A 12,597-nucleotide genomic window follows, 5' to 3' on the forward strand; every position below is an offset into this window, starting at 1 on the left:
CTGGTTTGTTTTCCTTCTTTTCCCGTCCACGAAATATGACTAGTTGCGTTGCGACTAAAATACATATGATCATGTACTTGTTGCCATACATTTGTTTAAGGAAGCACAGAGTGGGAGTGCTTGAAGAGTGAACATCTTCATGGGTTTTATGTAGTCCTGTGCAACGTTTGAGGTGCCATGTCTTGGCAGCAATCACTTTGCTGTCGGCTATATGTTGATAGAAAATAGCGAAAGGGTAGCATTACAAGCACGCTTTGGTTATGGTTATTTACACTAGATCCTCACTTTTCCTTGGAAAGGAGCTGTGTGGAGGGGGGACGTAAAGCTCTGCCACTTTTACTTGGGTTAATTAGTAGGTTTTGCCACAGATTATCTCAATATAATGAATAAAATTGCAAAGTCCTATTCCAGGTGCACGATAGAAATAACATCCCAAAAGTCAAGACAGACATCTTGTTCTTGTGCTATATGCAGGGAAGGACTTTGGAGCCTCCTTGATATCTCACATATCCGCTTGTCCTTTCAGAGTTGTTTGATTTATAAATTAATATTTCATCTTCTTCCCATCTAGTGTTGTTACAATGGGAGATAAGGAGTTGGGTACAGTTTTGCCTTGCTCGTGATTAACTGTTCCAGTTGTGGCCCTGCATCTTCTGAGAGCAGCTGTGGGAAAGCAAAGGAAACCTGAGAGGAGTGTGGGGAATTTGAGCTGAGCAAGGTTCTGAATAATATAAAAATAATCTATGTGCAAGAGTCTTGTCATGCAATTTTCATATTCATTAAGATATTGGTTTGTACATGTTCAGAATTTTAAACTAAGCTAATTTTTCATCACCTAAGTAGGCATGTTGACTCCAGTTGTTCAGAGAAATTTCACACTAAAGACGACTTTTTTCTTCCATGTTTTGCATAGCCATCTACATGATGATCTCATGTCGGTATGAGCAGGTCCATTTGATCTCCATTAAACTGAAATACTTTCTTAAGCTAACTGGGAGCTAACAATATGGGAGCATTTCTCTGGGTTGTTTTCCTTCCCCACCCCCCCAGTCTGGTTTGAGGCTGAAAGAGTGAAAGGGACAAAAACATGTTATGTTTATAATTTCTTTACCTGAAGTTACTGGGAACATTGACTGTTCTGACTTTCAGAAGTGCAGTCAGTGACAAGGAAAAACTGCCAAAGGGATGTTCTCAGAAAATTAGCTCTATTAAAAGTTCAGCTGGAAATGAGTGCAGAGTCCAAGCATTTTATGTTTGATTAATAACGAAAACTTTTAAATAATAAATGCTATAAAGTAATAAGAAACCATCATTTGCATAAAGAACAACAACAACAACAAAAGTGCAAACAGCAGCAATTAGGAATTTGTGTTCATGGTATGTTACTCAGCTTTGCTTGATTGGTTTCTTTGTCAAGAAAGTCCCATTCACCAGTTTGGGCCGCCCTTAATGGGGGCATCCTTTTTGTGTGTGCTAAAGAGAGGAGAGTAGTAGCAGTAAGTAAATAGGATGTTCTTCCCTTTTGGATATGTGTAACAGATTAAGTTGGCTTTGTGCAATGTGAACAGGTCTGTACCACTGACAATATGAATAATGTTATTTTCTATAATTGCTAACATCTGGCTTTACATAAATCTGTTAAATTACATGGAAACAGAATTAGATTTCTGTGTCGTAAGTAAAGCAATTACATGGAACTCTGTAGGCAATATGGCTTTATATTCATCTGTGAAATCCTTTTAGTTTTGAACTGTGAAAGCTATACCCTTCTAATCTGCACTGTGATCCTACTACATTATATATATATATATATATATATATATATATATGCTATTCAAGGAGCCCTTAATATGGTGAGGGAGAGAATATTGATAAGGCTTGGTGAAATCACCAAAGACAAACTGAATGCTTCATTTATACCTTTGCCTTTAACATAAAATAGAAGTCAAATTCTATTGAAAGGGAAATTGGATATTTTTAAGAATATTTTTAGTCTTAACAGTAGGTGTTTGGGTATAATTCATTTAACCAGTCCACTCGTTGCTCTGTTCATGTCAGTCTTTATGGGTTTTACCTCCCATAATAATTTGGCACTTGTTAACCACTGAACTACAAGTTAAATTTCTCTTAGTGCAGCACCTTTCACACTACTGGTAGTGAACCTTTCAAGTACTCTGTTCGTACTAAGCCACACACTGGAACAATAATGTTCTTCTTCGGCGATTAAGACTGTCAGGCCAGCAAAATACACCATTTTTAGGGGAGTCTGAGTGACAAGCAATCAAATTGTGCTATCAGACCACTGGGAACATCTCTGGCAAGGGACTGGCCCACTGGTTACCCCAGGAGTGAAGCCCATGTGCAATGTAATTGCCTCCAGCTTCCCTGGTGGCTGTAAGCAGAAGGAGGAACAGGCAATTTCTGGTGGCCCGGGTCCCTGACTCAGTTGTGCAGGTTGATTTTGCGTTTGGTCAAATCCAAGGGTACTACCACATTTCCACTTGTTCCTGGGCTGTTCATGAATTGAAATCAGGAATTTTACAAACCAGGTGAGAGGGAATTTAGTGGTGTGATTGTTACAGAGTTTCCTTCAGCAGATTGAGAGAATTGTTAGAGTCTTTTTAAGATCTGGCTTTCTGAGGAGATGACTGTCCAAACAGTAGGGCAAGTGGCCAGCACATCCCACCTAAATTAAACTTTAGGTAATTTTTCTTTGTGAATTCTATTGAATTTTTAAATTTGTTGTTATAGAGAGGAGTTGAAAGTACTCGGGTGATATTGAACAGTTATAAATCTCATGCTAGTAATATGGTCATTTTTAAGTGGTGTGATGGTTCTTCCTTGTAATTTCTGAATTCATATGGTAGTATTCTGAAATTCTCATGACCAAAACTGTCACATACTTCTAAATGACTTTCTTCTTCAGCCGCCCTCCCACCACTGGTAACAGTTTTCATTGTTCGTGTTGGAAGAAAAGAGACCTACCAGTTTACTGTTTTTTTTTCTGGAAAATCTGTCAATATATTGTTTAAGAACAGTTCAAAATTATTTTCTGAAAGAAATACCTGTTTTTAATAATGTGCTTAAAAATCTCATGGCTTTTGCTGCAAGAAAAGGAAGGCTGCATTAACTCCCTAGATAAATTCATACTACATAATTATATTTTACTCTCCAAAACCAATTTTAATGGGATACTGTAGTTCACTTCTCTCTAGTGTGTAATGATTTTCTTTTGTTATTTCTTTGTATCATCGCTAAATCATACTTTTCCTGCATAGCTTTCTTCTAAGACTTTTTTTTCCATGTATAAGGTATCTCTGATTTTATTCTTTATTTCCTTCTTTTTTTTCCTTTTTTTTTCTTCTCAATTCACTCATACCTTCCAGCACTGGGGAAAGGGTGCAATTGACTGCTTTTAGTATGGGAACTGTTGATTGTGCTAGGAACTTACGAAGAATAGCGCACTTCTGTTGCGGTGTAAAGTCCAGAACAGAGTGTGGTCTAATTGACAGAAAGTCACTCTGATTACTCACTACTTTCCAGTCACTGGGAAATCACAATACACCTTTTCTGATGGTTCAGCTGCATCACTGATACGCAGTTCCACTAGGTATGTCAGACTCAGCATTTACAAATAAGCCTGCTGGAGATAGTTTTAAGAATTCTTGGTGGAATTGAAAGAAATGCTGAAATATAACCTAAAAAAATATATAAATCAATGTTTAATTTCTAGCAAGTAAATGTGGAAGATTTGAGAAAGAAGGCACCCCCTTTCATCAGCAAGGCAGATGAGTAGGAATTACTTAATACAGAAATAACATTTGCCCCATGAAAAAAATGTCCAAAGCATTATAAATCTGCTTTTTTGCAGATATTGATGAGTGTGCCTTAAAGACCCACACCTGTTGGAACGATTCAGCCTGTGTGAACCTGGCAGGAGGGTTTGATTGCCTTTGTCCGTCCGGACCATCTTGCACTGGAGACTGTCCCCATGAAGGCGGCTTCAAGCGGAATGGGCAGGTGTGGACCCTGAAGGAGGACAGATGCTCTGTTTGTTCCTGCAAGGTGAGATCCAGCTGACCTGGGTTTCAGGAGTCCTTGAATCCTTTGGGCTTGTATCAGAAACCAAATATTGCAGTGCCACTGGTGTGGACAAAAATACTAACCTGAGCCCAAGGCACTGAGGCAAAAGGTAAGCTCTGCTGTGGGCACGGAAGCTGTGCTGGGGAAATTCTCTGGGGAAGTAATCTTTTCTTTTTATTTTACACAACCACAGCCACAGCTGAATAATAGCTAACCCTGCTGAGCTTCTACCACATCACCCTGTGGGCCAGAGCCACTCATGCCTTGATGGGGGTCTTGCATTACCCTTTAACATATGGTGCAGGCAATTAGCACGTTTACTGGAAATGTTGAAAACTGATTTCTCTTTCACATGAATATGCAGCTCTGAGGGCATGTCCTGTTATCAATCGTCTTCTTGTCGGTGGTTTTCCCTTTACTTGGAATACATGTGAATTAACAGGGCGAGAAGGAAGGCCTGAGCATGAGTAAAAGGTTAAAGGACCTAGCAGCAGGCGCTTAATTTCTTCAAGTGAAGAAGGGTGAAGGCCAGCTTTCTCCTCCTCATCCCAGCTTGGCTGTGTTGGCAGCTCTCTCGCTTGAGCAGTGCAGCTCTCTCGGCACCTTTGGAGAAGCTAGGCATAGTATAAGTAGATCTGCCTTACACATTTAAATCCATTTTTTGTACCCTGCCACCCCCTACCCCCACCCCCCAAAGTTATCTGTTCTTTTCTGAGTATGGCAGCCAAACTAAAAGAACATTTGACTCGGTTTTCTTCGTCTTCACAAGTTAATAGAGGAATGCTGTCATTGAACTAAGAAGAATTTTAGAAATGCACCAGTCTGAGGAACGGTTGGTCTTTTATGACCCCTTTGACCTGATGCGTTCATAGCACTGTTAAAGCCGTCCTTGGACACAGCAGAACGCTACTGGCCCTTGCATAAGTGTAAGTAAAATGAGACTCTGGCCACTGTAGAAAGCTGAACACAGAGCACGAGAACTGGCCTATCAATCCCCCTGTCTCAGTGCTTATGAGCCAGGGAAGCGTTAGAGGGTTTGAGGGGGACAAGGGAGAAGAGTTGTTTTGAAGTTGCAAGAAGCTGCAAGCCTTATCATTTCTGTATTGCAGTAGTATAGCAGAAGGAAAAATTAAGACTTCAGAGTGAATAGAACTGGCAAAGTATGCTCTTTGGGGCTCAAAAGGGACTATGTTCTCAGTTGCTATATTTTTTTTGCTTCAAGTAGCCTCAAGCTCCCTAAAACTCCTCCCTTCAGAAGCTGAAATATACAACTCCACTGAATATATATCAAGGTTTTATTGTAATCTTGGGGAACTGGCTGGCTTATGAAAGGATTTCCAGTCAATAGAGTAAACATTATAATAAACGTGAAGACATCAGGTCTGCCTTTGCAGAATTATAACTATTAGTATTCCCATTTTAGATTGCTTGTAATTTGTTTTATTCGCCATTTCTCATTGCACTTATTTCTTATGTTGAATGCTCTTATTAGTATATGAAAATATACAAAATTATTAGCTAGTACATAGATATTTTAAACTAAGACTGGCAATGTTTGTTGCTATGACTCTTCCTTTGTATCTTCCTCACTTTCCAGGTTTTTTTCCTCTATGCATTAACATTTGCATTTAATTTCATTCCAGTAGCTGCCTGTTTCAAGAGCCAAATTCTTGTCTATAAAACAGGGAGAGCTCCTTCTCTATCATATCCCAGGCAGGACTTAAAGTGTTTATGGAAATACGTTACTGAAACATATTTTTACAAATTGTGATAGCTTCCAATACACCAGACTCCTTCCCAATCTGCTGCAGGACTCTTTCTTTTTCACGCAGTTGCAAGAAGAGCTGACCCTGCTTGACCTTTTTGCAGCCTGCTCGGTTTTCCGTGAGGAAAAGGGCAGAGTGTAACTGAATCATTCCTTATACTTTGTACTTGAACTTTGAAATGATCCTATGACTTGTTTTATCTAGGAGACAAATCAGCATTTCAGATTTAATGTGTTTTCTTTTGGCTTTTCTTTTGTCATGGTTATTTTAGGAAAGGTCAGATGGATATATTTTGTGCATTGGCTGAAACACAAAGGTGCCATCTTGAGACTATTTTAACTTAAAATCTGGTGCAAAGGAAATGAAGTATCTTACTTTGAAGTTCATTAAGTAAGGTTATTTGTGGAGTAGTATACAAGGGAATATGAGAAATTATAATACTTCCGTTATATAATGGAGCAAGGTGTCATTATTGAAGCAAAGGGCATTATTTCAGTGTTTCATAAGACCCAGTCTCTTCAAACCATTCTCATTCAAGTGAATATAAAGTTTACAAAAACCTAAGTTCTCAAAACTATAAATTAACACGGTACCTTAAGTATATCCGATGTGTTTTCTACAGGCATCTTCCTGAACTACTGTGGATTTAATACAATCAGATTTAAGACTGGTGGGAGTTTGAAGGGAAGCGGGGAGCTGTTGCTGTCTCCCATTAAAAAACTAAGCCTGGCTGTAGTCTTGCTGTATCTGGGCTTTTCAGTCTGTCCTCTGATTAAAACAACCCTCCATTCCCTATATGAAAAAAGCCGGGGCAAGGGGGCAGGGGGGATTAGCACAGCACTGGGAACAGAGGATGTGCCAGAGTGAAGTGTGCTCCTGAGGGTGAGAACACCTCAGTAGGGTCTGTCCAGATTGGTTTGGGGGCTCTGTGGAAACCTGAGTTACTGTTTACAGCGATTCCCTTCTGTGACAGTTTTTTCTTTGGTAAGAACAATTTTGTGGTCATACCACCGATGCTTATGAAGCATGTAGAACTGATTGAGGAAGGTGGGGAGGGAGAGATACTAATGAGATGCTGTATGTTATTACCTACCAAAACAAAATAAATAGATTTCTGTGTATTTCTCAATCCTCTGTATATTTCTCAGTGCTGCTATAGAGCTACAAAGATGCAAGTGAGATGTAGCTTAAGAGGCTTTGTGTCACTGCACTATAGGGATAAAAATGTTTTTTGAAAGGCATGGAACTAATGAGGTTGTAGATAAAACACAGATGCTTAAAGAATAAAGAGAGTAGCTGTGTATTATGATTGCCAAAAGGTCTCTGGCAAAATCATCAGGCTTTGTCAGTGTTCTGAAATAAAGAGAGTAAAGGCAATGTAAAAGGTTAGCTGCTCCCCAGAGGTAACAGCACGGGAGCTCAGCGAAGCACAGAACTACCAGCACTGTCACCAGCTGAAAAGGGAATTTGAAAACTGATCTTGACAGCTTGGAAACTGAACTGGAAGTAGGCAGACAGGTTATTGTTAGCCATTGTTAATCAGCACTCCATTATGGAAAGGAGAGAGACTGCCATAGTTGAGGGCATCGCATTGCTTGGATGCCTGGCACAGCCCCACGTGCCTGGAGCTAGTAGTCATCCTAGCAGAGCTTTTAGGCTGAGCTTGATGTCTGCCCTCAGCAAAGGGTGGAAGATGCCTGTGCTTTCCCACCTGCAAGAATGGAGATTTAATCATAGCTATCCATCAGGGGAGGCTTTTGGCTCTCTTCTTTCACCACTGGCTGAAAGGGGAGGATGGCTTCTTTATTTTTTGCAGAAAGGGTTTATTCCCAGCATTGCATCTGGACCTGGCTGGACCTGTGGCTAAGGAAACGGGCCACTGTCAGTCTTCCTTACGATTTACTCAAACTGCAGAGTAAGGAAATAAAGCGTGTTTATTCCTTCTTCCACAGCTAAAGCAGCAAACTACCCACAAGTACACAATCCTTAGTTACCTTAAAGTGATACAAAACTGAATAAAGGCTGTAGGGCAATCTACTCCTCTGCCCCACGGCTGGCAAAAGCAGTTCATTTCCATGTTAACCTGGCATGTTTTCTACATTTCCATCATTCTGTGTTCTCTCCAGCTTTCCTTGTGAGGCTTAAAAATAATTTTAATTATTTTTATAACAGAAAGTAATATTCTAATCTATTCAAAACTATGATGAAATGCAGCAGTGACACTGACTGACATGGGTATTGTGATTCCTTGATGTTGATTTTGTACATGTTGCATTGCAGCCAAGACTGGCTTTGCTTAGAAACGAGAGCCAATTTTAAAAGGATCAGAGGAAATCAATTCCCTTGCTTTGATAGGTATCCCTTTATTTGGTGGCAATGAAAAGCTTGTTTTCCTTCTTACATAAGGTACAGGTTTATAGAGTCAGAACATGGTTCTGATGAGAATATGGAAAAACTGCTACGAAATGTGTGGAGTTGTTTTAGGAGTTGTAGAATTGTGATCCAAAGCAGGATATAGGCTTCACTCCTCTCACAGCTCTTTACCTACAAGTTTGCTACAGGGGAGGCTTTGCTTGAGTAAGGACCAATCCAATTAATAGTACCGAATGAAAAATAAATTAATTTCTAAACTTTTCGATAATCTCCTTATTGTTAACTGATTTCAGTTCCATCTGTGTGTGGCAGATCAGGATGTTGGCTCACCTACCGCGAGGGGTGTAATTTCAAACATGATAGTCCATCCAATTTTCATGACTAGAATTAGAATCAATATGTTTCTCTGTGGTGCAAAGAGAATATATCCTTTTCTCTTTACATGCAGAAGCAATTCTTCTGTTTATCTCAAACAGTTCTGTTTAATGGTCTTTAACAAAATGGGCTGTTCAATGCTGTAAGCAAATATTTAGCAAAATCACATTTTGGAGAGCCTGTGGAATACAGGCCTTCTTTAATACATGAATTGTATTATAATGGATGATGTTAAGTCCATTTAGCTTTAAGCTGGCATACTCGAGGCCCAGATGTGGAACAGAACCAGTGGTGAATTGAGAGTGAAGAATGATTAGTGCTACTACGCTTTTGCTATATTGTTCTGCTATAAAGTTAAAGGGACCACCTTCATAACTTCAATTTATTTATTCAAGTTATTTTCTTCACAGTGATACATTCAGTCAAAATAGCACTAAACAAATACTGTATGTATTAAAGTGGCAGCTGCGTGGAGAGTTCGTTGATGTAACCAATGAGATATGAAATGTGTTTACTGTATTTCTTCTCAGATACTGATTTCTTTTAAATTCAATTAGCTGGAGACAGGAAAACAGTATTCTCAGACAGTATTGGATCCATGCACTGATAGAAATTGGGACGATACTGGTATTTGAGGTTTTACTCACAACTGGCAGGATCAAATCCTTGTTGACAGTAACATTGAATATGTTAAGAACGTAACATTTCCTGATGTGCTAAAGACGTGCCCTTTGAGATCGATAGATATATACACCCTGTGACCTTATCCAGGCTGCTACCTGGCAGTTTGTGGTTGATGTCAGGGCAATGTGTCCTTGCAGGATGGGAGGATTTTCTGCCGGAGGACAGCCTGCGACTGCAAGAACCCCAGCGCTGATCTCTTTTGCTGCCCGGAGTGCGACACCCGTGTCACCAGCCAGTGCCTCGACCAAACTGGGCACAAGCTCTACCGCAGTGGGGACAACTGGACCTACAGTTGTCAGCAGTGCCGTTGCCTGGTATGGACAAAGCGTTTCGGAAGGGAGCAAGAATAATAAGGATTGTGATTTTTATCAAAGCATACCTGGAAGCAGGCTCTTGGCTCTCTTTTCACCTGCTTTTCAGACTGAGAATGATGGTAAAGCACTTACACAGCACCCGAGAACTGAAAGCTACACCGTCAGTTCTCCTCTTACTGCTGAATAAATAGGTCTAATGAATGAAATGAAAAGCTTCACAGAAGTTTAGACACCCTGACTCTGTACTAACTTTAGCATTAGTCTGCTTTTGAGGACTCTTATAAGGTTGTCTGATCTTTAAATGACTTTTAAAATTTTTTTCACCTGATGGATTTGGTTGGAGGAGTTTCAGCCCTTAATTACAACAGCTGGTGTACCTGTCTTACTAAAATGGACAAGGCAATTTTTTTTTTTTCATTGAGTGAATGTTAGAAAAATGGAGTGCCAGTGCCATGTGATTAAATAGCAAAAATTAACCAAAAAAAAAAAAAAAAGGATAGAGAAAACTGAAATTACTAGAGAAACATGCAAAATAAAGAACATTTATTTTCTCATTAGACACTGTAGATTATTTCCCTAAAGCTTTAAGTTTTGCACAGATATACTAATTAGTGCAGCAATGAACTTCATTAAAGTTATCATTTTTCCATTTTTAGCTGTCTGTATAACATAGTCTTTTTAGATGATATTAATCAAGAGGTGTCTGAGCATCAGGAAACAAATTACATTCTGAGCTAAGTTACTGTTAAGAGATAATTATCAATAATGTACAACAGTAAGTATTGTATTGTCTATTCTCCTAAGATTATTTTTTTTTTATGTTTGCAAAAGAACAGCAAGAAACATTTGCAGCCAGCAGCAATGACAAATACTAGATGCGACGTGTTTTACGAAGGACACTGAGTTTGTGGCTAGCAGTTCTTTGCCTAGTTTTATGATTGGGTTAACACAGAGCTGAAAGAGTGGTGCCCTAAATCAGTGCCATGTGTAAGGTTCTGTGCAGTGTGTGGTGTTACCAACATCTAAAGTACTTACAGAGCTGCATAAATGTAAGTTGTTGGAGGCCTTCGCAGGTTTAGACACACACAACAACACTACAAAAGTGACCTGATGGTTCTCTCTTCCCCATCTTTGCAATTCCTGCACTGCTTTTTTTACAAAGCTAAATAATAAAATTAAATGACTCAGTGGAACATAACCGGAATTGCTCTAACATTTCCTTTAGGAGTGGACAGTAAAATCAATTTTGGCTGCTGCTAGCGAGATCAATGTTCAATGCTTCTTGAACATACTAACCTATACCTATCTGCATTTTAATTTTCTGTTAAACAGTTGCTGTGGTCCTGCAGGGATGTTTGTGTGACCAGGTGTAGAAAGAGTGCCTGAGTCTGCAAGGGGATCACTGCGAAAACTGTAGCTGATGGAAAACATTGGAACCCAGTATTTAATGTTGCCTTTAAAAACCTGAAAGAACTCCGTTTCCCCTGCAACAATGATGACAGTGTTGTTGGTTAGTCAAGAAACAGCCAAATGGTAGTCTGCTATGTTTAGGAAACTTTGGCTCAGTATTTGAACATGCGTTTATACAATTGACTGAACTGAGGGCTGATCCATTAAATTTATTTCAATTTTGGCAAAACAGAACTTTTCCATTCCATGAGATGCAAACTTTCTTGGTGGCTAATACATGGCAACAAATTCAATGACCTTTGCTTCAATTTTTGCAGGAGGGAGAGGTGGATTGTTGGCCTCTTCTGTGCCCAAATCTAAACTGCGAGTACACAGCCATCTCAGAAGGAGAGTGCTGTCCCCACTGTGTCAGTGACCCCTGTCTGGCTGACATCATCACCTACGACATCAGGAAAACCTGCCTAGATGGCTATGGAATCACAAGGCTTAGCGGTGCTGTATGGACAATGGTGGGATCGCCTTGTACAACCTGCAAATGCAAGGTATGATGGGCAAGGTAGAAAGGTAATGGAAGTGTGTGTTGCTGAAGAAAATCAGGGCCACTTTCTGCCCTTGGAAGCTCACATTCAGGTCTCGGGGGAAGTAAATGAAACCCGAGGGCAGAAGCTTACATAAAACCCATGCCTTTTGTGTTTTGCAGGGTGGAAACAAAAAAAATCCATGCTTGTTGAAAATGTTGAACGCAGATATGTAATATCCTAGTGCAACTTTCAGACATTCTGTTGGAGAGCCCTTCAGGCATTCTCAGTATGAATCTAGGCTAAGATTTTAATAATTGCCTAATGTGGGTGTTCATGAAAATGTGTGTTACGGAGCTGGTAAGCAGAGCCAAAACCACTAATACAGGTTTCACCACCAAGTACACAAGTAGAAACGCATTGCAGCTCAGAGATGAAGGCACTCCCACAACAAAGGTGGGAAGGGAATGCCACAGTCCCTATTCCCTGATCATCGGGATATATTTAAATCCGATGGCTGTGATGCAGGAGTGCAGTCTGTCTCCATTGCTCCATGCAGTGATGACCGCACTGTGCTAATATCAGAATTAGGAAAATGTTGTTTTGCAATATATAAAATGTTCTTCTGTTCACTGTGGGAAACCGAGCTCTTGCTCCAGGGCTTTAAATTATTGAAGGTAGCTTTTCTGCCATTCTTCAGAGTTTTTCCTGTTTGTTTGTGATGGATTTAAAAGGAAAGGAAAAAAAAAATCTCATTTGGGGTTTTGGTGGTTGCTGTAGTTTTTTTATTACATAAGATAGTTTTGAAAATGACTGGATATTGCAGAGAGATATTTAACAATGGATTAAACTCCAAAGCCCTGTGTTCCCCCCACTCCCATCTGCCATGAATCAAGAATGTGAATGATCTGCTTATTTCAGACAAGCAGAAAGCTTCCCTGCATGGATCGTGTCAGAACTCTCTCCATTAACTCTCTTGCATGGGAGAAAAATCCAATCATCTCCATTGCCATTGCTGTGCTGCATTTTATTATGGGGACCACTGAGTCTTTCACATCCAGGTTTCTAGTTCAT

At 39.8% G+C, this 12,597-nt stretch overlaps 1 protein-coding gene across 5 annotated transcripts in view; it reads left to right on the forward strand.

Moving 5' to 3' along the window:
* NELL1 (neural EGFL like 1) overlaps positions 1–12,597 on the forward strand; it is a 321,378-nt gene that overhangs the window by 284,473 nt on the left and 24,308 nt on the right. For 4 of the 5 annotated variants that reach the window (XR_013930834.1, XM_080405205.1, XM_080405206.1 and 1 more), the window contains 3 exons: positions 3,872–4,065; positions 9,419–9,595; positions 11,323–11,547. Coding sequence is in view for 4 of the 5 variants with exons in the window: in XM_080405205.1 (XP_080261331.1) it covers positions 3,872–4,065; positions 9,419–9,595; positions 11,323–11,547 (596 nt within the window). In the remaining variant the exon portion in view is untranslated. The remainder of the gene's footprint in view (positions 1–3,871; positions 4,066–9,418; positions 9,596–11,322; positions 11,548–12,597) is intronic. The other variant, XM_080405208.1, reaches the window with a different exon arrangement.

The sequence above is a fragment of the Falco punctatus genome (assembly GCF_963210335.1).
Source record: "Falco punctatus genome assembly, chromosome: 10".
Taxonomy (NCBI): Eukaryota; Metazoa; Chordata; class Aves; order Falconiformes; family Falconidae; genus Falco; species Falco punctatus.